Source organism: Parus major, chromosome 7, assembly GCF_001522545.3.
Source record: "Parus major isolate Abel chromosome 7, Parus_major1.1, whole genome shotgun sequence".
NCBI lineage: Eukaryota > Metazoa > Chordata > Aves > Passeriformes > Paridae > Parus > Parus major.
This window is the reverse complement of record NC_031776.1, coordinates 7007496-7033259: the sequence shown is the minus strand read 5'-3', so window position 1 is coordinate 7033259 and position 25764 is coordinate 7007496. Positions and strand designations below refer to the sequence as shown.

Here is a 25764-nt window from a genome sequence, read left to right as displayed (position 1 = left end):
AAACAGTTAAATAATTACATGTCAGTAATTTAGATTTTGTATTTCCAACAGAAGTTATGACTTTAGATTTTTAAGAAATTCTGGTTTAGGCTCAAATCCATATTTTAAGAATTTCTTTATAAATGTGAAATAATGCTTGGTTTAGTTTAAAATAGGAAGAGAAGAGGAAATCTTGTGTTACTTAATGCTGTTTACCACTATTGACAGATGTCTGAAAGTGCTTTTTAAAAGCAGTTGAGGCCATTTCCTAACAGATAAAATAGATCCTGAACAATGTGCTTGATAAGTGCAGGGGTGTGTCTGATTCAGCTGTTTCAGGTTTCCAGAGCATCCAGCAATGGAAAGGGCTGCAATTGGGTCGAGTCTCCTGTTCCCTGAAGTAGGATTGACTGGGGTCCTAGGGATGAAATACCAGAATCACAGCCTGGCTGTGATTAGCAGCCAGTGCCAGAAGATAAGTAAATAGCAGCAGGATGTATTTCTCCTCACCATATGAGACAGAACACTTAAAAGACAGATCTGCTAGTATGCTCTAAATAGAAGAGTCTGGAAAATAAATTCCTGCAGCATCGTTTTGATTTTCACTACATGTCTCAGAGCTTTGAAGTTGTTCTGGCAAGTGATGATTGGTTTGTTGTTGTTGGACATCCCAGCATGTATTCATTATGCTTACAACAGACATGAAGATTGCAAATAAATTGAGTAAACCATTTAAAATATGCTATGTGCTGTAGACAGAGGAAATTTAAGGAATGTGTTTAAATTTTAAGCCCTCACCACCTGTTAGCAGCACAAAAAAAAAAGCTGATAGGTGCTGACTCCTTTTTGACCCTAAATTATGGGTAACTTCTGTGAAGGGATTCCTGTAACATAAAAGTTGCTTACGTCTTGAGGTAAGTGTTTTTCAGAGTGGTATTTCAAGCTCTTTTACACACACACACACACACACACACACACGGTAGTTGTTGTTTGCTGTAGTCAACTTCTTAATTTTTACTCTAAATAGTTTGTTAATGGTGGTAGAATTTTTCTAGATGTATTTATTACACTTTATGGGGAGGCAACTGAAGCAGTCTAAACTTACAGAGAGAGCAAGGAAAAATGAATAAAAATGGTGTTAATAGTTCAGTTTCCTATCTGTCCTCTCCTGGCAATATGCCACTAAAAGGAATTATATTTTTTTTGCAGAGAAAATCAAAGACTGAGCATCAGTAATGGCCTGCAGAGGGCAACTTTCATGTGTGTTAAGGTGAACAGCCCATGCAGAAGATGGATTATGTACTAGAACTTTAGGTTGCAAAGCTTTGATCAATGGATTTTTTTAGGTAAAGTTCTTTGATCAGTGTTAAACCAGAGTTCCTCCTCTGGGTATTTTGAAGTGTTCACCATGAGAAGCTACAGTATGAGTGGGTGGATCTGGCAGGAAGCTACCACTTTCAGCCTAGAAACCTTATCTCCTGTGGCATAAAAATAGATGTAAAATGTGGCACAGAAGCTCTTTTGTCTCTTGAGTCTGGCAAGCTTTCTGTGAGAATAGAAATTCATGTGAAAGTCCTTACTGAAGGTATTGATCAGAGGTTTATCAGTCATCCAGTGAAGGAAAATGAAAGAATCGCTGTAGAGATGGCTTTTGGACCACTTGGGATTTGAGAGCCACGAAATACATCTGCAATAATTGACTAAAAGTCCAAAGGTGTTAATTGAGTTAATCTTACCTTAAACATAATTATGATAATTTAAACTAGCTTAAGTCTAGTTACTTTTCAGAAATGCTTTGTTAGAAGATTCAGTTTTAAAGCTTCCAGAACAGATCTTCGTGAAGAATGAGAGAATCATTGAAGGATAATTAAGGCAGATTTTAGGGTTTGTTTTGGAAATGGACTTGTCTGTTATTGTAGCATGGGCAACGGTGCATCCATTTCAGAGGACAGTATGCTTTGCTTGGTGTTGAAGAAGTCATAGTTACCTCTCATTCTTGTCAAGTTGCTTTTGGACTGTTTTATGAGATCTGATTTCCCAGTGGGTCTTTGTAGCCACAGGTCAATATTTTGGTTCCTGCATTTATGAAAGTAGGTGTCAGTGTTTCAGTTTTATTGACTCATGCTGTTGAGATGAAGGCATCCTGCAGAGCATATGTTGACAATCTAAAAAATGTCAGTTTTGTTGAAAATAACCAGTTTACATGTATGAAGGCTTTTACATATCAAGGTGGCAATAAGCATCTCTAGTAAGGAAAAAAGTAATCAGTCTGATTTAGTAATTAAAGACTAGTTATTTCAAAAGGCTTAGTATGCTGACTATCCAAACTGTTGCATTGGTGTGGGCATCCAGGAAGTTCCCAGAGGAGTTGCTGGCTTGCTGCAGTCTGGGGCTCAGCATCCTGCTGGCCCTGTGCCATTCCAGCCTTGTTCTGGGATCTGTGCTGGAATTGCCCCAGGCTCGAGCTCACCTTACGAGCAGAGTGCAGGTGTGTTTGGAGATGGCCATGGAGAAACTGCATCTGCCTAGGCAGGCAGAATCTCCTTCACAGTTCTTAAATACCCTCCTGCTGCTCTCTAATTGACTCAGCAGGAGATGGAATTTATCACTTAGAGCTGCTGTGCTAGGCACTGGAAATAAGGCTCAGGTTGGGTATCTCATGCTGTCCGATGTGCTAAGAAATTGTAGAAATCACTAGTTATGAAAGTGCTCAGGAGTGGCCTTTATCCCCATTATCCATTACCTGGATTTCAGATCCCAGACCATGTATCCTCCCAGGCCATTGTGATTTAGTGAGGAAGATTTGTTTCCTTCTTTTAATATCTGAGGTGGCATCTTTGGCATTGAACTAAAATATTTTCCTATTTGTGGAGATGGGAAAGTTCCCACCAGTTGAAAAGAAGTCTTGGAGTCTCAGAGATGCAGACTGAAGGTTGTTGTCTGGTATCCACAATTATTTCCTAAAAGGACAGAATCTTTATTATTCTTCAGGGCCTCAACATGAAAGCTCAGCAGTGATTTTTGTTACTTAATTTGAAATTTTTACATTATATCAATATTCACATTGACTAGAACTCTTGTGCTAGGATTGTTTGGGGGTTTTTTGAAGGCTTACTACAATGCTGTTATTCCCTAACAGTGGCCAGGGATCATGGATCAAATTAAAACAAGAGAGATTGCACTGTCTCTTACACTGAGATTTAGTGGATGGGCTTCAGTGATATTTACCTGGGTCTGTGGAAAGGTCTCAGAGATCAGCTGTAGTAATGTAGTAAACAAATAACTTATTTTGCAGTTGTAAGAGTCCTGGAACTGCTGCTAAACCAAGTGCAAAGAGGCAAGAGTCTCAAATAAATTACACTATGGATAATAATAAAAAAATGCTAAGAAATTATACAGAATTGAAATTATTTTTGAGAGAAATAATTTAATATGTTTAAAATCCAATCAGTGTGCTGAGCTGTAATTGAGTATCTAATATTATTTCTTTAAAAATGAGCAGTGACTGGCCTACTAACATAATACTTAAGAAAAGAATAGATTAGCAGTATAAATTGAAATATTGTTTGAATCAGATTTTGAAATGTAATTACCAAATGCTGTATAGTCTTTATGGAGAATGAGGTTTTTGTAGATGTACCTGATAGTGTACAGAAACCAAAGCTTTCAATTTATTTGACAGGTTAAATAATAGACTCAATAAATGCTGGTGCCTAACAATTATTTTTATGGTGTAATAATTTCAGTTTGATCATTTGCAACCATTACAAATCAAATGATATCTTGTTTTATATTTAGAGATTGTATATCTGCTGATAAATACATAAAATTTTGCTGATTGAATAGAAACTATCAAGTACAGGTATTTCTGGGTTTTGTATTCAAACCTAAGGAACACTATGACTTCTAGCCTGTTTAAGTGGCCAGATACTCAGCAGCTATGCAAGGTTATTTTTTACAATAAATTTATCTTATTTATGATTAGTCCTTTATTAATGCCACAGCTGTACCTCACTCAGCAGTCACCTCTCTGCTTTATTGGTAAGAGTCTATGAAGTTCAACAAGCAGCCTGTGAACTATGTGCTTTTGCAAGTTGTATTTGATTTATAGACTGTATGGAGTGTAAACTGCACTGCTCTGCTTCATATCAAGAGTATAAGGGGCCCTGAAACAACAGGGCTGTTTATATTCTTCAAGTGTTGATATCCAAGGAATGCGTCAGAGTGAGGATTGCTTTCAAACATAATGTATTTATAACTTTGTTTGTTAAAATGGCACGGCCAAACATGTGGAACTTGGGACTATATAACTCTTATTGTTCTTCTAGTACACTGAAAGGATATTTTGCATCCCTTGTTGATGCAGCTCTCTTGAGTAAGTGTCTTCTAAAATATGATGGAATAATTTACAAAATTGAAAAGAACAGTCTATGTTTTGGCATAATATATTTCAAGAGCTAAGTCAGACTGACTTCTGGTATTTGTTCCTGGTAGGGAAAAAAAATAAAATCAGAAACCAAACAAATTATTATGATTTTAAATGACTTTATTTCTAATTGGTAAGTATTATATTAAAACCAAATCAGAGTGATTTCAATGTAATATAGCAGTTTATCATGTGTGCACAGTGTGGGGTGCTTATCTTAAGTAAGCTTCTCCCTGTCTGTCCTACAGTACATCAACAGGGAAGATTCTCCATGCACCTAAACAGAAATTTATATCAATTTCTTATGTTTGCACTTAGAGGTTCAGAATTGCAGAGGAGGCTACATCCCTGCTGAAATGTCACAGAGCTCAATATTCAGATAAATTGGTCATTCACTCAAAATTCTTCCCAAAAAAACCCCAGCCAAACTCAAAAAACAACAGTCTTCAGTCTTCAATGCCTCTTGGGGGAATTTCTCCAGTAAAAACCCTATGTATGTAATCTACATAATATATATTATCTAGCTTTAGGTGGGTGCAACCTTTGTTGCACTTTGTACATTTTTATTGTATATATATGACAGTAACTGCAATAGCTCATGGCATCTGATACAAATTTAAGCTGTCATGTTGACAGTGCTTATGATAAATTTTCACTGTCTTCTACAGCAGTAAGAAAACCAAAACAGCTCACCAACTGCAAATAAACCCTGTCAAAAATTCCCCTGTCAAGCAGTGAGCAAATGCCTTGTTAAGAAAGGATTTGTGATCCAAATATAGGAGGAAATTCAAATACCCCAAAGTTTCTAGCAGAATAGAGTTAATGTGAATTGTAAATGTAAAAGGGGAGCCTGATCCAAATTTAATGAGGTTAAAAACATTTTTATAATTGTTAAATTAAGGGGATCTTAACTAGAACATAAAATTCTGGGCTGGATCTAGAATGCAGTAAGAGGAACATCGTTATATTTATTTTTCACATAGGTCTTCAAAATCATTGATTTTCAATAGGTTAAATCAGTGAAAATACATTAAATTATCCCAGGTAATCACCAGTTCTAGATGAAAGAAGTCAATGCTTTTGGGAATGACAAAGCTGAATTAATGTTTCCAAAAATGTATCTGAGTGTAATTTTTTAACTTGGGGTTTGTTTCAGCAATAATGAAATCTGTGCTGGGTCATCCATTAGACAGAGATTTTTACTGGGATTTTTTTTAGGACTAACCAAAATAGCTGTCTTGTCTGTATTATTTTTGGTTTCTAAACAGGTCTTATCCTTGGTTGAGGACTGTTCTTAAAAATGTATGTTGTATGTGGATCTTTGTGCATGGATGGCACAGTGTTTGTGCATCTTGGACAGGACAGGGATGCCAGGGTTGGGGCGCTGTGTCCGTGAGGTCACTGCACAGTGCCTGAGCAGCCGTGGGAGCCAGCTGAGGTACGACTGCACCCAGCCCCTCCTTTCTGTCAGGAATCTGCTGGGATACCATCACCACCCAGGCTGCCCCCAAAAACACCTCCCCTCTTTCTAGCTCAAGAATTACTCTCCCCCCAGTTTTTTCAGGTTACTCCTGTGATTTTATCTTGCTAGTTGAGGTAGAAATGTTGCCTGCCAGCTGGAAACTGCTGGAAACAGGGAGGCCTTTTATGGAAATGCTGACACAACTTTATCTATAGCATAGCAGTGTGAACCATCTGTTTCCAATAAGGTGGTTATTATCTTTTCTTGTCAAACTTATCACTACAAAAATATTTTGCTCTCTTCAATACAAAGGGGTACAGTTATGGACATGATAAGAATGAACTTTATGAAGGATGGTTTTCCCTTTTGACACTGATTTATGCATGTTTATTTCATTGCCAGATGCAAAAAGCCATATTCCTTTTATATTCTCCCAGTTCATCTGTTTTGGTAGTTCTTTAGGGCTATAACACAGAAGCAAACTTAAACATATATCTTAGTCTGTGGCTTTTAAAATTGCTACAACTTATTGTTTAAAAACTGATGCACAGGTGACTGTGCTGAAGGGCAGTGGTAAGCAGTGTGAGAGTCTGGCACCGAGGATGTTGATCCATTAACCTCATTAACTCATTAATTTAGTGCAACTCTAACTCTTCACACAAATCCTGTATATTTAGTCTTTGAGAATTTCTCTGGTTTTCTCTTTTACTCACTTGATGCAGTTCTGTCCATTGTTTTATCATGTGTAAAAATAAGATTCATGACAACAGGTAGAGGTTAGGAGAACACAGGTTAGGCCTTGAAGGATTTCACTTTAAACATTGAGTAAGGCCCTGTGAATAGAAGTAGAGAAGAATTAATTCACGTGGTGTTATCAATTCAGTTCTGGAGGCCTGCTTCTTGTGGGTGGTCTACAAGTATGAATTTGTTTTATTACATTCATCTAGTAACTGTTGCAACATTACTGAAAGCCTGAACTCACATGAAGTTTTGAAAGGAGCCAGACAGAAAGCTCCCTCCCTAGGAGATGTTCTCTGGTGTGTCAGCAGTTGACTTTTCGATCTTTAAGGCAGGAGTTACTTTGTAGTTCCAGGCTGGTGAAAAGCTGTTTTGGAGTACTGGCTGTTGACAGAGTGTTTGGAAGGTCTGGGTGCAGCACACGGGTGAGGCAGTTCTGCCTGGGATGAGATACAGAGCTCAGGTTCACTGCACGTACGATACAATCTGGCTTGTCACTTGGATCTTGCCTCGGTGTTCGTGCAGATCAGTTGTGTCTCTCTCATATCTTGTAGCTCCACTGTGGGACACTCCTCCCTCAGAGTCCTCCGTCCTGAGCACTGGTGTGCATCTTTAGTGGGCTGAAATTGTCACTTCTTCCGTGCTGCAGTGCATTTTATTTGAGAAAATTTGTTTGATTATAACAGCCCTTTAATGAATTTGATTGCAAGCTTGCCAACCTGGTCAGATTAGTGATAATATAAAATAATATAGTGATGACATATTTAGCCTTGCTTACAGAAAAGATTGTTGGCAGTAGCTGCATGGGGCCATTAGCCCAGACCACCAGGGGAGAAGAAGTTAGTAAGGCGGGGCATTGGCAATATTGCACTTCTTCACTAGTGTGAATAAATCTACCAATAGGACACAGCGTTCTGGGAATTGTCACAAACCTCTGGTGCACTTTTTTGATAGATGCCAGCTATTTCTAATCCTTTGGGAATTGTCCAATAGGTAGGTATCTGTGTGAAAAACAGTTCCTGATCAAGGGAGTGCAAGTCAAAATTCGGCTGGCATTAACTGGAGAAGGCTCAATCTCCTGACAGCTACAAATTTCTCAGAGCTGACTCTTCAAATCAGCTATGAATGCAACATCATATTTCCAGCCTTTTTCATCAAGATAAATTAGTAGTTTTGGTGGTACCCTTGGTGACTGTAAAGTTCTGAAGGAGCTAAAAGATCAGATTTGGTTCAAAAGCTCTGTTAAGTGTGAATTACAACATCTTTAATTGATTAATTGAATTGCAGTACCAAGTAGAAGAAAACACATTAATTTGCAGAGATGTTCTGGTCTTGCTTGACACAAAAATGCAAGTAGTGACCCAGGCAATAAAGTCACTTCTTAAAGGACTTGAATATAAATATCTTACAGGCTTTGAAGAGCCAAGATAATGATCTCACTTCTGTCTTTTGATGATAACAAGCATTGGTCTCTACTGTTACCTAGAGTGTATTCCAACATGTTCTGTATTTTGCTGAACTGGATTAATATTTCTGAATTCACAGTAAAAAACAGTCAAATGATTGTGTATTTAAGGTGTTGTGAAATACTTCCTGCTACAGAATTACCAATACTTAAAAAGTCTTGTTGAGCAGTTCTTGCATGGGGAATTGTAATGTTAAGGTGTCTTCTTGCTCTAACACTCAGATGTGTGAGGAGATGAAGTAAAGCAAATATTTGGTTTTTCCTTAGGGAAAAGGTTTCAAACAAAGAATTTGAGGCTTGAATGGAAAAGTTGAAGTGGAAGGGTTTTGTGGTTCAGAAAATGAAAGTATGTAGGAACCTAAAAAGATAGGAAATGAGGGTACTTTTTGAGGAAAAATAAAACCTTCGAAGACTCTAGTGAGCTTGTGATAAGCTGGAGTTTATTGGAACCAAACAAAACATTGAGCTTCCCTCTTGAGTGATTAAAAAAATACTGCAGAGATTTGGTCAATGGACTTGCATTATGTTTTTATGCCAAACTGTTGTTTCAGACACATTGCATTGTTTTAATGCAAAGCCAGCAATTATTCCCTGTTCAAATAGAGCCCACAGGGCCCTAAAGTGGACCTCTATCTCATTTATGGAAGTCCTGAACTGTAAGGTTGAAACAAGTGATTGGACTGTTTCTTGTTGTTTGTATTACAGTCTTACATATGTGTGAAAGATGCAATTTGAGATGCATTTCTTGTATCACAGATAATTACTTCTAATGATCCACTGCATTAGAGAGAAAAAAAACCCCAAACTATGGTGAGAAGTGTTTATAAGGAGTTGACATGATGCATCATGAAATTTCAGTGCCTCTAAATGTAATACAGAAATGCTTTATATGGGATTATAAGTGTCTTTTGATGCCACTGTCTCTGTCCTCAAAGGTTTATCATTTAATGGCACTGAAGACTAAAGTAAAAAAAAAAAAAGCTGTTTTTCATTTGGGTTTGTGCCAATTTCTTTCTTTGAAAGCTTTTCTCTAAGGAAAAAAAAACTTATTTGTTTTATTTATTATCATGTTAGTTTGGAGATAGCTAAACTAAGACACTTTCACTGTTAAACTGAGTCAAAGCTATTGTGCAGGATTCCTGGCTTCCAGTTGGTGATTTCCACTTCAGAGCCCAAAGTTTGGTGTGCTAGAGTCCAGTTTTATGTCAGGGTTCCCTGTATTGTTCATACTGGTTACTGAGTGAAGGCCAAGTTTTGATACCAGCAATGGGGTAAAGTCATGCTGAAGTGCTCACATACCCTGGATTTTTCCCTAGAATTGATCTTGAGCCTAATGTTTGAGTTACATCCCTTAAACAAGGATGCTTCTCTCAGCCACACATAGGTTTCCATTCTTTTTTAGAAATGCTTTATTTTATCTTTTGTGTTTTATGCGTTTACACAAACCTAATTTCAGCTCCTAGCTCTGCTTTGGGAGTTAAGTGATGCAACAAGATGTCAGTATTCAGAGTCTTTGATTTGGAAAAAAATGTTATAACTTGGATGCTACCTCCTTGGGCTTTTAAAGGCTCATATCAAAAGAAACAATAGTAGGGTAAAATTAAAAAGATCAGAAAAATAATGAAGTAGTTTTGAAAGGAGGAAGTAAGGGAAATACTAAGTAGATTATGTTCAAAGCAAACAGTAGCTGGAGGTGATGACGGCTGGTTTGTTTTAAACTAGACATCCCTACTTGAATTTTAATTAATTCCAAACTTTTTAGTATGGATTATTTGCCTGACAAAGTTCATAATGCTTCCTCCCTGAAGTATGGAATGATATCCAATGATTAGGAGCAGAAGAGCCTGCAGGAAAGCCTTTAATTTCCTCTGTCCCAGAAACCATAATCCTTCAGCAGAGCAAAGTAATGGCTGGTATGTATCCATTTATCACTGCTATGCATCTAAATGACAGGGTGAATAGTGTGTCTTCTTTGCTGACGTTTTTCTTTTCTTTTTTTATTTTTTCTTTTCTTTTTTTCTTTTCTTTTTTCTATTTTTAAACATTTGCATGGTCCCAGAATTGGGATAATGCCAAAGACAAGTTAAAAATTAAATGAAAATAAAAATGTGTAACTTTATTCCAGTGCATCATACAGTACACAGAGTCTTCAGGTGGCAAAGATACCTACAGTTCTTCTTTCATGGCATTTTTCTCACAAAGTTAATGTTGCCATTTTCCACTGTTGGATTAAGGCAAAATAAGAAAGTGGGTTTTGCTTAAAATTCCTTTCTAAATGTAATGAAGTTATGCAGCATTCTGAAAATGGAGTGAGGAGTTTCTTCACCTGACCTATCTCTGTTCTTCTTCCAGTGGGATTTAAAGTATGTTGGTCTGCAGATATGAGTTGACTCGAAGTCATCCTTGTTGCATTGTATAATCACCAGCCTGTGCTAGAGGGGAAGCTGCTCTTAAATAACTGAGTTTTCCCTTGCCAGTCTGGATGAGTTGGGGCAACCTTGAAAAGGTCTCATGACTCAGAAATGCTGAAAAAGATGGAATTGGGTCAGGTTAATGAAAACATTTTTATGCAGCTTGACTTGGATTTTTTTACAAGACTTTTATTGGTGTGAGGTTCCCACTAGCAAATCCCAGTGGGTTTTTTGACTGAAATAGGTGATTTCAAACATCCTGAGAATGAAAGAAAAGGTTTTCAAGTTATGTAGCTAATAAAACGACCGTCCTTGGTATTTCAGTGATGAAATGCTTTCCAACAAAAAAACCCCACTCAAAAAACCCACAATCCACATTGTATAAGAATTCCTGAACAATGCTAGTTGTCTTGCTTTTATATTCAGTCTTAAGGATTTTTTTCATCCTAAACCTTTGTTGAAATAAGCTGAGCCCTACTCACTTGTTAATTACTAATATTGTTCCTTTCACATGGTGAAAGGCGAAAACTTCTTATTGCTCCTCTGTCTGAATATCTCTATGTCTTGGGCATGAGACACATCTAAATCCCTGTCTCTTCCTCATGTACATGTGTGTGATTATCTTCAAGATTACACTTGAAAACTAGGCTGCTCCTTTAGAACCTTCCTCCCTGATGCTGTGCAGAAAGCAGCCAGGGTGCCCTGAGGGCTACCAAAGTCTGTTCCATGTCAACTTGGAACCAGAAGTTGCTGACTGAGCTGTTTGAACTGTGGTAAAGGTAATGGTGGCAGAAAAGAAACAAGAGGCTTTGTTCCTGAAATTTTTGCAGTTTTTTTGCTTACCATTCTTCTTTTTTAATTTCTTAGAGGCCCAGAATTTCAGCAAATGAATGGCTTTGCTGTACAGCAAAACCAGCATATTATGAGTACAGCTTTCCAGCAATACCTTCCTACTCCACCCAAACACTGGATAGTTTTCACTTCAATTTGAAATGCTGAGCCTCTTGGAATGCAAGGATTTTTGATTGTGGAGTTGAATTTTCTTGCTAATTGCAAATCTTTATTTTTAGTTGAAAAACAGGGTGATACTAGCCAGCAAGGATGCATTTAGGGGATTACAGGAGTCCACATTGCAAACCACAATGCAGAATTGCTTTGTGGAAAAAGCAGTGTGTAATGAGAGGTTTCTACAGAACTTTGATGTGTATGGCTTCAAAGAATGAGGGTGTTTGGGCAGCAGCAAGTGTGTCTCTTAGATATAATAAGAAAAGACATCCATATGCATTTTTTGTGACTTCAAAAGAGCTAAATTCAGCAAAACATGGAAGGCAAACCAGTTATTTTGCAGTGCATTGCTCTTTCACCAGTTAGACGCTGAGTATTAGAGCATACGTTAAACTGGAGCAGTGGAAGTTTTAAGATTTGGAATAGATGGGTACAGAGAAGAGCAGACAGAGCTGTGGGCTGTGTATTTAATGCATTTTCCCCTTCCCATTGAATTGGTTAAATCTCATTGCCTTCTATGAGATGACTGGTTTGGTGCACAAGTGAAGCTGCTGTTTACTTTTGGCTCAGCAATGCTTTTGACGCAATCTCCCGTAGCATCCATAGACAAATTTGGGAAGTATTCAGTATGGGACTGAACAGGTGGATAACAAGGTGAATGAAGACCTTGTGGGACTGTTGAGTTCACAGAGTAATGGTTGGCAATTCTGAGTCCAGCTGGTGGCTAGATCATGGTGACATTCCTCAGGGATCAGTGCTGGGAACATCAAGAGATGGTTATTTTGGAACCTGGCTGACACAGTGTGGCCTTACCCTGCATGGTTTGTTCCTTGGGCCATAGGTTTCTGACTGACAGGACAGCCAGCATGGTTTCTTGTGAATTGTCCCTAGATGTACTACAGGATTCCAAATTGGCTGTGAGTGAAAATTGTGTCTCACCTATAATGACACAGGAAGTAACTGAGAGAATGTTCTTCACAGCCAAAATGCATTATTTTTACTAATTCACAGCAGTCCAAATCTGGCTTTTGGAAAGACCAAAATCAAACATTTATGGATTCCAGAAAGGGAGCCAGAATAGACCATAGAATAATATTACATTTTTACTGTAATCTTACTGTTTTAGACTTAAGTTTAGAAATAGGTGCAGTTCATTATGACTTGATCACATTTGCTTTAATTTCCAGTAGCAGCAAGTTGGGCAGAATTTCCACTGTTGGGTTATGTTTGTTTTCAGAAGGTTTCAACTTATATTTTAGGAAATGTGCTAATTACAGGTTTAGTTTTGTTTTTATTTTAAAGACAATGCCTGCATTGCTGAACTTGCGTGTGTTCAGCAGTGCCAAGCCCAATCCCTGCCTCCACTGCCTGAAACGTGTTTGCTGTGTGTTCTCTTTGTGAGTTTCCCACCAAAAGAATCTGATGTTTCTCTGGGACCAGCTTGTCTTCATGTAAATGAAATGATTCCTCTTAAAAATGTCATCCCTTAGTCAAGAATGTGCTCCAACATTTTGCTTATAAAACTGAATGATCTCTGTTGTCCCAAGCCTCTTTTGACATAATAAAACATAATAATTGCCCATGATAAGCATTTTGTTTAGGCTTTTTCTGCACTGAGTCAGCAGTAGCTGAACTGACTTGAACTACCTTGCATGACAAAGTCCAAGCAGAGCATTTGTGGCTGTGTGGGCTCCAGCAGAGACCAGGGACCCTGCTACTGCTACTGACTTCAGCTTTTGACTGATTGGCTCCAACTGCTGAAATCTGCAATAGTGTTTTCTCAGGCATGCCCTGAATGCCTCCCCACAACAGCCTCTGTGCAGCCTTGGAAATTTGGAAGTAATTTTATTTACTGATACATGCTGCAGGCTTGAATGAAGTCATCTGAGAGTATTTGTATAAGCACTGCTGGCATATTCAACTCTCCTTCACCCTGTCCTCCTGCAGGCACCCAGCAATGTGTCCAGCCAGCCCACTTGTGAACTGAAGTGAAAACAGAGAAAAGTAAAGTTAAACATGTTTACATCTAACCTTGTTCTTGGGATAACTCTAATGAGTTAGTTTAACTGAGTGCTTTTGAAATAGACATGTCCAAGACTGTGATAATCAAAAGGAAAGGATGAGTGTGAGTAAACTTTGAGCAAGGTTGCTTCTGCAGAGTTTCCTGCCTTGTCTGGGATGTATACAAGGGTTGAGTTGTTCAGCGCTCAGGACCAGTGAGGTTAAGATGCAGATACAACACCATGATTTGCTTTTAGGGAATTGAATAGTATGATAAACATTGAATAGTGCTGTGGGACCAATGAGAGAAAGCCCTTTTACTGGAAGGGATCCCAGTATATTCTGCCTTTGTATTCAGCATGTGTTGGATCTTGGAATAAAAATATTACTCTTGATTGTTCTGTGCTGGAAATGAAACTTATCCATACAAAGGCAAGCAAAACTTCTGTTTGCCCTGATGTAGATAGAAATTCGTGATCCTGAGGGAAAAAGAGGAAATAGGGCCACCAAACCAATTGTAGGGTAGTATAGATTCCACCCAAGTAAATGTAGAAGCAGTTGCATACTTCAGATATTGATTTACAATTAATTTGGAGGTTTTTAGCTGTATCCTAAGCATAGTTTTTCTTACTCTTTTCCCCCTATTCAGTAAAAATTGAAATTACAATACTGAGTGGAAAACAGATTTGTTTGTTTGTTTATTTATTTATTTAGTCACAATTTTCTGGAAGAAACAAACCTCAGGTACCAGGTCACACTAAGAGAGTCCTTTACCTGAGAGATTATTTCTTCTCTCAAGTCAGCATCTATTGTTCTGCTGTTTCTTTCTGCTTCTGGACTGTTGTTTAGAGCTTGGAGGCTGGGTTTTCTTGGTTAGTGAATCTCAGAGGGTGAGCTCCTTCCCCTTAGTGCCAGCCAGAAGCAGCTGGCCAGATGCAGTGTATGGCTTTAAGGATGGTCACAGTAATTTCAACAAATAATTCTCTTCTTGGGAGCTGACTTGCACCTTGATGCTTCATGGTATTTATTCATACTTAATGGCATTTGTGGCCTCCACAGGAAAAGCAGTTGAGCCTGTAATTTTCCAGCTGAAAATACATGTTTTGAAATTATTGACTTTATTTAAGAGAATTCCCTGCAACTTTCTACTTCTGAAGGCTTGTAGCTCCTTGCCTAGAGGGTTGACCTCCTCAGTTGAAACTCACTTACTCTAAAGCATTCAACATATTTTATTCTGTAGAATGCTGTTAAAAAGGCTTGTTAATTGTCAACTTTGCAAATTACCCCCTAGTACTTTTTTTAAAGCAGAAACTCTGGAGGATGGCTTAACCCTCCCCCGCCTCTTTTCCTAAGAAAAAGTTCTGATGAAATCTGGTTTCCTACAGGTTTGTGTTTTAAGCTTTGTGCCTATTGTGTACATTCCCATAAGTATAATGCAAGGGATTTGTTCTTACCCACTTTTTTTACAAGGGAGATTGGACAGTAACTTGGAACTCCATTCTCTTCCTAAATGTTTATGTGCACAAAATGGGCAAAATTGTGCATCAGTTCAGTCTTTCATTAGTAAAGTATTACAGGTTCATCCTCATGTATGTAACTGTACTTATATGAATTCTCTCTTTTAATCATTATTAACAAGAATTGTTTCTGTGCAACAAATGCAAAATAGATTTTATGTTTATCAGCACTCCTGAAAAACTATCTGATTTTCAGAATAATTGTTGTTTGCATTATAATTTGCAAGTCACAATAATTCTATATATTATATATTAGTACTAAAAATTATATATATAATTATTATAAAAGTTAATACGTTATTACCACTAAAAAAAATTACCAAAATATAAACAAACCAGGCAATCTAATTCTTATTGGAGTAAATAAGAGGGTTTGTCCCATTGGTTTAATGGGATCTGGATCAAGCCCTACATTATTGTTGCAGCAGGCTGGCAGTCAAACATTATTAATACCAAGCTCCTCTTGTCCCTGTCTTGGCAGTCTGTACGCTTGCACAGGAGTACATCTGCAGAATGGTTGTTAGCACATATCATCTTTCACTTTGATTTGCTTCTGCACCTCTGCTTTGTGAGTCAGCAGGATTAACTTTTGTAGTTCATATCTCAGAACTCAGCTTTTCATTTTCTAGCTTTTTAAACTTTAGAACCTCTGTATCTGTGTAATCTTATATTTCCCTATGCTTTTCACAAACTAGCATGACGATGACAAAGAGAGGATGAGAAGACCCCTGTGCAAGCTGTTTTATTTCCAACCCTTTTTTATTAAATAACTATACCCCTTCTGTTCCAGTCTTTTTATGTTAAGCAATGCAAAAGAATTGGGCTTTGGTTACACTATGCATCAAGAAGCCCCTCCTGGCAGAAGAAAGCCTAAAACTGACTGCTTTCACTACCAATCATCATCTTTTTTGCTTTTGTTAGACTGTGTTCTCTACCACTGTAGGTCTGTCAGCTTCTAGACTTTTTTAATTAGCACATTTGGTAGGACTAGTAAAAATGCGATGAAAGGGAGTTGCTTTGATGCCAAATCTTTTTCTTTCCCTTGTCATGTCTGCAGAAAACACTCATATATGCAGGCTGTGCTTTTGCCATTTATTTTCTTCAAGTAGGTCATTGAAAGATGTATTGCTGTCCTTCGTATGCCTGCCATCACCTCAGCTGAGGCAGTGGTGGTTCACTGCTTCTACTTTTCATGGTGCACATTTTTGTGGTGTCATTTTCCCTTTCTTTATATTTGTTCTGTCTTACTTTGTCCAGCCTTACTTTTCTTTTTCCATGTGCAAGATTCGAACCAGGAATCAGTGAAAGCAATATGAGCACAATAATGTGAAGCAAGTAACTTTAAACAGCAACTGAAGCAGCAGTAAATCTCCAGGCGTTGCTTTCAAAATCATGAGGTGAAAAATTGAAATTATTTAATATGCTGTCTTTTAAAACCCCTGTCCTGCTGTTGACTAGAGAATTAACCTTGAGATGTACTTGAAATGAAAGCAAGCTCAGCACAAGCACCCCAAAGCAGAGGAGGCCTTACACACCTGGTCTGTGCATGAACTTTGACACTTGCTCATGATGACTGATGGACATTGACAGCCATCTAGCGGCTGGGATGACATGTTGGATCCCCTGTCTCCTTCCTCCCATCCCAGTAATTAGTACAGCTTTAGTGGTGACATCAAACTGGCCTGGGCATGTCAGTGCCATTACTTCCAAGCTGCTGATGTGTAATCTCTGTGTCTGAGGATCCAGTAAATTAGCTGTAAATGATGATAAATTAATGATGATAAATTTGACTGCTGATAAATTAGTTCTTTAAAGTAAAACTAACTTAAGTCAAATACATCAATATATAGCAGAAATAAATTGCATTTTACTTACTGTACTTGGCACAGTAAGTAATCCTCTTTCTGAAGGTTGGTTGTTGTGTGAGCTCATGTTTAAATGAGTTCTTAAATGATTCATTGGGTATTTCTCCTACCTTGCCTTTTATATTTGCAGACTGCTTTGAAACTTGGTGGGTTTGAATCCTGTCAGTTCTTTATTCTGGCCCAATACCATCTAGAGTTGTACTTTTTTGTTAGTAAAAAAGAAGTTTGTTAATGGCCTAGCAGATCCTTTTTCCTCATTAAAAGTTTCCAAAGCTGCTTCTCAAGCCACTCAACACCTTATGTTACAAATTTATAGGTAGAAAGAACATGTGATATATAAAGAGCTTGTAACTTGGTCTCTGTGATTAAAACAAATCTGCAAACTTCCAAGCCAGAGGGGAAATGGTAGAATGATTTCCTTTGCTGCTTTTGCCTCTCTGGGTGTAGCTGGATAACATGACTGCAGTTCAGGCCTGGGAATAGAATGTCAAAATGTTCTTGTGAAATGAGTTGGCTTTGAAACAGCTGCCCTTTCCAGGTTACTCTTTCAGTGTAATGCAGTCACAACAGAAAGAAAATCTAGGAGCACCAAATGTAATTAAAAGATGTACCTTTGTGTCTTCTGAAAATATTAAGATGTGGTAGGTTTTTGGTTTTGGTTATTTTAATTACCATTATATCTGCAATCTGATAGGGAAGCAGACTTCCTAGTAGCTTTCAGAAGTTGGTATGTGCTTTCCCCCCTGCCTTTGTCTGCCTCTTTCCCAGCCGCTGAGCAGGACCCAGGCAGAAGCTAGTCACCATCTGGCTCAGCTCTGATTTGCCAAAGCAGTTGCTATGTGGTTTATTTGAAGTTATGACAGAATGCTGACTTTGGGCTCAATAACTTAAAAATTTCATTTATTCAAGCTGATGCTCTTTTGAACAGCACAAAGAGTTCTGTGGGTGATACGTTAAAGAAGACATAGACCATATGCCAGACATCTGGGGGGAAAAGGCTAAATATGTCAGACAGTGCATTATGTCATGCTCACAAGGGAGAAGTGAGAAGAGTGGTTTCCAAAATACGATCTGCAGTTTGGAAAATGATTCTCACAGTGTCATAAATGGACTGTACAGCACACTTGGTTGATGTCTTTACTTCACACTGAAAACATTTCCTCCCAAGCTTCTGCAGCACCTCTTTGAGTCATTTTGTCTGTTGCTGTAAGTGATTGAAGAGGAGCTGACCTGGTGAAAATTTCAATTTGAGTTTGTGTTAGAAAGATGTTAGTGATGGCAGGCAACAGTTAATGGCACATCTGCTCCCTTTCTTCAGGCTTTGACATTCATGGAGTAACTGGGCTTGAGATGAGGCACGAAGCTGAAATTCCAAATCTGCTCATATTTATTACTTTGTAATTTTCTGTTTACATCTGGTTTAAATTAGGACAGAAATGTATAGAACAGTGAAGTTGTCTTTGTGCTTAGAGCTGTTAATTTTTACACTAGCCGCAGGTTTGCTTAAACAAACAATAGTTTTGATCTTTGATTAGGAGGATGTGTCGTGTATATATAATTGACCCTACTCCCAGTCTTGTATCAATTAGAAATTAGACCTGTTTGGGAATTTTCAGTAGTGGTTTTAACTGGATTGTCCAGTTTCAAAGATATTTTTGATAGCAGGGATTTCTGTAGTCAGATGGAGCTCCCACCCACGTAAGATGAGTCTTCTCTGCAGCATCTCAGGGGTCAGGAGAACAATTTTTGGACTGTAAGTGACAGCTTTGCCATGTGTGACTCAGATACTCTGTTGGCGCTGGGATTCTTGGTTTGCAAGTTGTGACACATGGTCTAGGGACAGCCTGGGGATGATTCTTTGGTTTTACAGCTGCTTGTTCCTTTAGAGGATGAAATATTCATTAGGACAAAATAAAAAAAATATTTTCTTGCTGCTAGGGCATTCTGCGAAATGTTGGATACACAAGCAAAACTTCTACTTGTTTTTTGTACTCTTTCTCAGACATATTTTAATTTTAGGGGAAGATACTGAGTTTTACTCATCTCATGACTAAAAAAAAAAAATCCAAACATATCCAGGATGTTTGGCTACAAAGTAAGAAGAAAACAAGGGCAAAGACTTACATATGGGTAAAATAAGACAAATGTAAGTGCAATTGTGTGAATAACATAGAAAGGATGCATGCATAAAAGCCAGTCCATACAGGTCCTGTATAAATAGTGACTAAAGATGGTCTTTCATATGTGCTTAAAATATCTAAGGGGTATTTTGTATGTAGTCAAGATATATCCATGACAGTATCATGTGTGTGCTGGGTTAGTCATGTTGGGCCACGACCAGCTGGATTGTAAAAACTGAACATAAATGATGTGAGGAGCCTCTTGTTACTCAGCTGGTGACACTGCTGCAAATACCACTGCAGTGGGTGCTGCTGGTGCCTCTGGACAGCAGGCTGGCTCTCCTGTTCAGATTTGATTCTCTGTGTTGGTATTTCTATACACCAATAAATAAACCTCACCCAGTAAATGTGATGGTCTTTTTTCTTTCTCCTAACTGCTGCCCTATCTGTTGAACCCTGTCCCATCTGGCTGTGTAAGCCAGCAGGGAGCAGGCAGCATGTGCTGTTCCAGAGAGAAGTGTCCCTGGTCTGACCTCTCCAATGCCCTGTGCTCAGCTCTTACACAGAGCAGGGAGCTGGCAGGAGTTCCTCTGGGTGGAGGTGACACCCCACTGAGCAGAATGACATCCAAAGACTCAGGAGACAAAGTTCCTTTGATATTGTGGGGGAATTAGTGACTATTTTACTACTTTCTGATCAAGAAATAAGGTGGTAATATAAGAAAGTCACATATCTTAAAAGTCTTTACCATCAGCTTCAGCTATGCTGGTGCAATTTTCTCTGTGTATGTGATGCTAGTTCTCATCTCCAGATGTGCTCTTTTCATGTCCAGTCCCATTCCTTCAATTTCATAGTTGGACAATGTGTTGTATGTGCTCTTCTCTGTTCCAGGAGAAGATGGTGAAGAAATAGCCTGCACTCAGAATGGACAGATGTACCTGAACAGGGATATTTGGAAGCCCTCACCATGCCAAATTTGTGTCTGTGACAATGGAGCTATTCTTTGCGATGAAATCCAGTGTCAAGATATGCTGGAGTGTGAGAACCCCCAGGTGCCCCCGGGAGAGTGCTGTCCTGTGTGTCCCCATACGCCACGGGACTTTGACCCCACCATTGGTAAGAACTTTTCTAGTTTGAAAGGCGAGACAGCCCAAAGAACTAGGAAGCTGGTGATATTGGAGTTGCTAATGCTATTTTTATGGTGAAAGTTTAAGTCTGAAAATAGTAGATACTTGGCAGTTACCATCCCTCTTGGGCTGCCCCACAGCTGACTCAAAACATTTTGCTTTAGGCTATGAGGCTGATATAAGCCCAAATGCCTTTACAGCTAAAAAGACTGATCTGAAATCTGTCTTGATATTTTGAGGGGGTTGTATTCTGGCTTCTTTTTGTGGTTCATCTGATACTGAAAGATAAGTATATATATAAAAAATAAACATACCAAGATAAGTATATATTGAATACATAACTGTATATAGTAAGTGCATCCTTTCAAATGCCCAATTCTACGATCCTCTAATAAATGTAAACTGAGTAAATCTAAAATGTTTTCCCAAAGTGAAAACATGGATCTTTTTGTGAGATATAAAAGAAGAGTGAAGTATTATGAACTCCATATTTGCATCTTTTCTATTATATACCTTATAGATTATGTTTTTTCCAGTGCAGTTCTTCTTCCTGAAGAGACATGGGTAAAGGAATACCCCCTCAATTTTCCTAAAAGAAATTTTTTTACCTTGTAATTAAAGCTATATAATACTGTATATTGTGTTATTAGAGCTACAGTCAATGTATAATAATTAATTTCTTCAGGAGATATAATTGCTGTTGATCAGCTTAATACTGAACAAAGTAGTGAATAAGGACCAAAGTAGGGACTTGTGTAATTGAGCAGCGCAGCAAGATGTGGTGAGCACTAATAGATTGTGCATCCTGCTCTGTTTTGGTAGGCATTGGGCCAACACCAGCAGGCTACACCCAGCAAATTTAAAAGCAGTATGGATACATCCCCAAATTCCTTGCTGTTATTTGAAGTGTTAATAAAATATTTTTCTGCAGGATTTTTGTAGGCATGAGTATGGCTATATGGCCCTGAATGCATGCCCATGCATACCTGCACTACAGGTACTACCTAAAGAAAAGGTCTAAAATCCCTCTGTGAGCTCTGTCTAATGAAAAATACTCCGTAATATGTTGTGGATCCATCAACAGTTATTGTTGGAGTCAGTAATAAAGCTTCCCTTGACTCCCTGTCAGTCATTAGGCCAGTGTCTGACAATTCCCCACAAGATGCTCTGCTTTCCCAAAGTTTGTTTTGTTATTCTGTACAATGAGAAAAAAGGCTGAGAATCAAAGTATGTTTTTGCACAGTGTTGTGATTCCTTAGACCTGAACCAGGGAGTATGTGTGTCCCTGAAAACTCCCCCAGCTCCCTGTAGGCAATGCACCATTCCCACTGCATCCAGGATCAGGGATGGCTCTAGCTGTAGCACCTTCACTCAACTCTTACTGTATTGTCTCTCAGAGCACAATCACTAATTTCTACTCTTTTCTTCTTTTGTCCTTTCTCATAGGTAGAGGAAGAAAGGTAAGATTTCCTTTACTTTTTGTAATGTATTACTATTGTTAAAAGGGAGTTAAAAGGCTCCCGTGCATCTCCTTGAAGTGTATTACAAAAGATATACATAATCTCTGTTAAAAATATGTAGTTCTTTCTCTTGGCCTTTCTTGGTGGCTAGGGATACTGCAGTCCACATGAAAAAATGTTAGGATGTGGGCGGAAATCCTGATCTTAATATAGAAAATCCCCTGGCTGAAAATCCTTGCTGTCTACATCAAAGGAATTCCAGTTGGAGTAGTTTGGTTGTATCACCTCCAGCAGTGCCACAGGCTGAGGGAAGGAACCATTCTGTCAGTAGATGCTGAACTGTTAAAGCTTGCAGCTGGTTTTTGTGCTGAGGCTGAGCTGCCCAGTGGGCAGGAGGTAGCACTGGAATCGCATGTCCTTGCCCAGAGTCATGGTTCTGTGGGCAGCTCTTCTCACTTCGTGTGCAATTAAACAAAGGGAAGACCTGTTCTTACAGAAGAAATTAAAAGGCATTCCCATAAATAGGCTTCCAAGATAGTAAGCAACTGCAAGAAATAATTGAAATAACTTTTAGATGATCGAGTACATGCACTCACCAAAACTGAGTGCCCTGTATGCAGAGGTAGTTTATGGAAATAAATGGACTGTACCCACCTTGTTATTAATTACTTGATAAGCAAGGCAGGAAATTTTTTATCTTTGCAAAGTCCTCTTTTTTTCCTTCAAAAAACACTGATAGATCTCAGCCCAGTTATTTGATGTAACATGCAATCATTGTTAACACATTCAGCTCAAAGAAAAGAAGTCAATTGTCAGTTGCTGTTGTCCTTCACTCTGAAGCTATGCAATATCATTGTCTTCTGTCCCTAGGCTGCAGATGGATTTCTATATCCATTTGATGATACATATTTTAACTCAGTATCTTGAAGAAATGGAATCTAAATACTGCTCTAGGCTCTGTATTTCACATGAATCAAATAATCCAACAGCAGAACTCCAATGTATTTTCTAGCACTTTCTAGCAGTTCTAACAGAAAAAAATTGTATTTTTTTAGTTTAATTCTTCTTTCAGACAGTATGTTGTACAGCTAGACGATAATGTTAATTTAAGGCCTTCATTTAATCAGTGTCCACAGTCATTAAAATAATATGGATTATTTTTCACAGTTATTTTAATTTAGTCTTGTTGTATTTTTAAAGAAGCCTTCCTCACAGGGATGGTATTGGTGAAACTGGTACTGTGAACTGTACTTTCACTACTTTTCTGGCATCTGATGTTTTGGTATCTTTTTCCTACAGGGACAAAAAGGAGAACCTGGAATAGTGCCACCTGTAAGTCAATATTTTCTTCATCCATCAGCACACCCTAGAAGTGCAGATATTAATGTTTTAAAGTAGAATTTCAGCAATGAAGTAAATATAACAAAACTATACACCCGAGGAATGAAAGGAGTGGAATTAAGTATGCTGCTTCACATTTGTAACATTAGAAATTCCTGTTAGTTCTTTCGTCATAATCTTTATTTTTATGGTTAGATTTTTGTAGATGTACAAGTGTACAATGGTACATTAGTATCTAGAAAGGGGTGAAATAAAATTTCATTATCTATTTATTCCTTTCTAATGTGAAGAGAAACAGATTTAAATAATGAATAAGTTGAGCCTAAATTATTGTAATTCACTTATTTATTAAATCTTTTTTAGAGCAGCAGTGGTACTTCTAAGATTTTGCTCACATTGCTAATAAAAAGACTCCAAACTGGAAAAACATAACCAGTGGAAATTATATTTACTACTTCTTTTTCCCCTTCCCCCAAAAAGCCTTTTTACTTGCTTGATACTTTATTGTCCTGCCTTGCTATTTGTTTTTCAGTAACTGATTTTCTGTAGGGCAGTGATGACAAATGCACCCATGACACGTGGTGACTAACTTATATTCCCTGCTCTAGGTTTCAGGCATACGAGGCCGCCCGGGACCAGCCGTGAGTACTTTTTGACCTCTCTTGAGGCATCTGCCACTTTGTGCCATGTCTGGTTTGTGTTGTGAGGGTGATATGAAGGAGGATTCTTCCGTGCCTCAGTGGGTATTAACTGCAGAGCCATAATGGTTTTGAGGGGGTGAGAAGACGATGGGATGTTTTTACGAGTGCCAGGTCAGCCCATGCCCAGAGTGAGTGGATGCTCACATTGTAGCACATGGACATCTGAGGCTATTAGTGCCAGGTGGATGCTGGGGAATGCCTCTCCAGCAGGGCCCAAGCAGGAGCAGGAGGAGCTGCAGGATGCTCCATGCTGTGGCTGAGCACAGGGCAGTCCTCGACTAGCAGGGAGGGTGTCTCAAACCTGTTCATCTCCACATGAAGAGCGTCCAGCATTCAGGAAACCTTTGCTGAGTTAACCTGTGGAGCACATGAGAGATGAGACCATTTTGTAGATCTCTGCATCATGGTTCTACTCCCTTCAGGCAATGTACAGTTGAGAAGAAATATTGAATACTTGTTGATTATAGCTATTTTCTTCATGTTGATGTAGAAAAAAACCCACAGATCATTTTTCAAACAAGCATTGGATTTTGTATTTTCAGAGCTTTATTAATCATTAGTCACTTTGCAAGAGACTTAATATTTTTGGCCTTTCTTTTAGGGACCTCCAGGCTCACAAGGTCCACGAGGAGAACGAGGACCAAAGGGAAGACCTGTAAGTTATTTAATATCTCAGAAATAAAGTACCTGAAGCAACCTCAAAAGATTAAATGGCTTTAAACTGTTGCTATGTCTTCTAGAATTACCAAAACTGTCCTCATATTTTCCAGGAATCAGGTAACAAACAGGAAAACATTTCTATTTCATCATTGTTTGGGTAGATTGAAACCTGAATATTTTGAGAAATGGACAGAGGTTTAGCAGTAATTCCACCAAAGCCATACTTTCTCAACATTCTCAGACAGGACTGGAACATTACATTCCCTTGATAAAACTTGATGGCTGTTTGCTGGTGACTGCTGTACAGCAGAAGCAGTGTAAGCTGTGTGGCTCAGAGCACTGCAGAAAAGACAAAGCTCAGAAGTTAGCAGGAGTTAACATTTGACTACATTTATTGGTATGCTGGTGAATAATGTAACCAGGATTGCTCAGTGGAAATAAAGACTTCATAGGAGAATTTCGGTGTCTGCATGTGGAGAACCACAGAAAGGCCAAAAAGGAGTGCTTGAAAATACCCCAGATGACATGTTCCCGTTGAAAAAGCTAGGTCAAAGAGCAGAAGCTTCTAAAAGCAGATTTGGGAGTTGAATCTTTGTAATTTCAGTGTGGATATTTTCCCTTCCCTCAGGCGAGAGCAAGCCAATGCTGAGGTTAGGCATAGGCCTAAACCAGTCTCCCTTGCCCTGTTGCCAGTGTGTGCCTGTTGTCTGTAGATGGTAATGACGTTGTTAAAGCAGTGCTGGAAGTTTGTAGTCTCTTTGAGATGCTTGCCAAGCCACTGCTGCTCTTCAGATCTCCTGAAGACATTTGTGAGAAGAATGAGTATCAAAATGCTTAACAACTTTGGGAGTAGTTGTGCAGTCTTGGGGTGCACAGAGAAACTTTGACTTATGTTCTCTGAACGAGACTGTCTGAAGTGCTTTCCTAATGTGCAGTACTATCATTGAGATACTAAATAAATTCTAGTTTTCTGCCATACATCCCTCGTGTCTCTACAGAGTGGTGGCCACAAGCACCTCAGATCCCAAAAGGCTGTAAATAGCTTTGAGTCTTTTTGACACAGGTTATTATTCTGGTTTCAAGGAATAACAAAAGATTGAGAAGCAGTTGGTTCCTTTGCAAATGTTCCATCAGAGGTTCTGATGAGCTGTGCGTATGCCAGAGTGTGGGTCTGAGACCAAGAGCACTGCTCTCAGAGACACAGTGACTGCCAGTGCAGAGGGGATTATTTTGACTTGAGGAAAAGAAATGTGCAGTTTATATTATGGAAAAAGAACCTCCCTCATGGAGCAGATAGCCATGTACATACAGACGGCCTTTGTAAAATTAATCTGGTTAAATACATTACTGACTGGGGATGTTACTAATGCACTAAGCACATTTCCAATCTGTTTGTTTATTTCTTCAGACTGTTTTTTGTTGTCCTTTAAAGTCAGGCTCCTCCTGACTAGTGAGCAGAAAGAACCCAACCTTGCTGTGGATCTCC

The 25764-nt window shown here is 38.6% G+C and overlaps 1 protein-coding gene across 2 annotated transcripts in view; it reads left to right on the top strand.

The window, feature by feature from the left end:
* COL5A2 (collagen type V alpha 2 chain) overlaps positions 1–25764 on the top strand; it is a 102407-nt gene that overhangs the window by 36088 nt on the left and 40555 nt on the right. For both annotated transcript variants that reach the window (XM_019007550.2, XM_015635320.2), the window contains exons 2-6: positions 19881–20105; positions 21563–21576; positions 22876–22908; positions 23526–23558; positions 24220–24273. In XM_019007550.2, the coding sequence (XP_018863095.1) occupies positions 19922–20105; positions 21563–21576; positions 22876–22908; positions 23526–23558; positions 24220–24273 (318 nt within the window). In that variant the 5' untranslated portion in view covers positions 19881–19921. The remainder of the gene's footprint in view (positions 1–19880; positions 20106–21562; positions 21577–22875; positions 22909–23525; positions 23559–24219; positions 24274–25764) is intronic.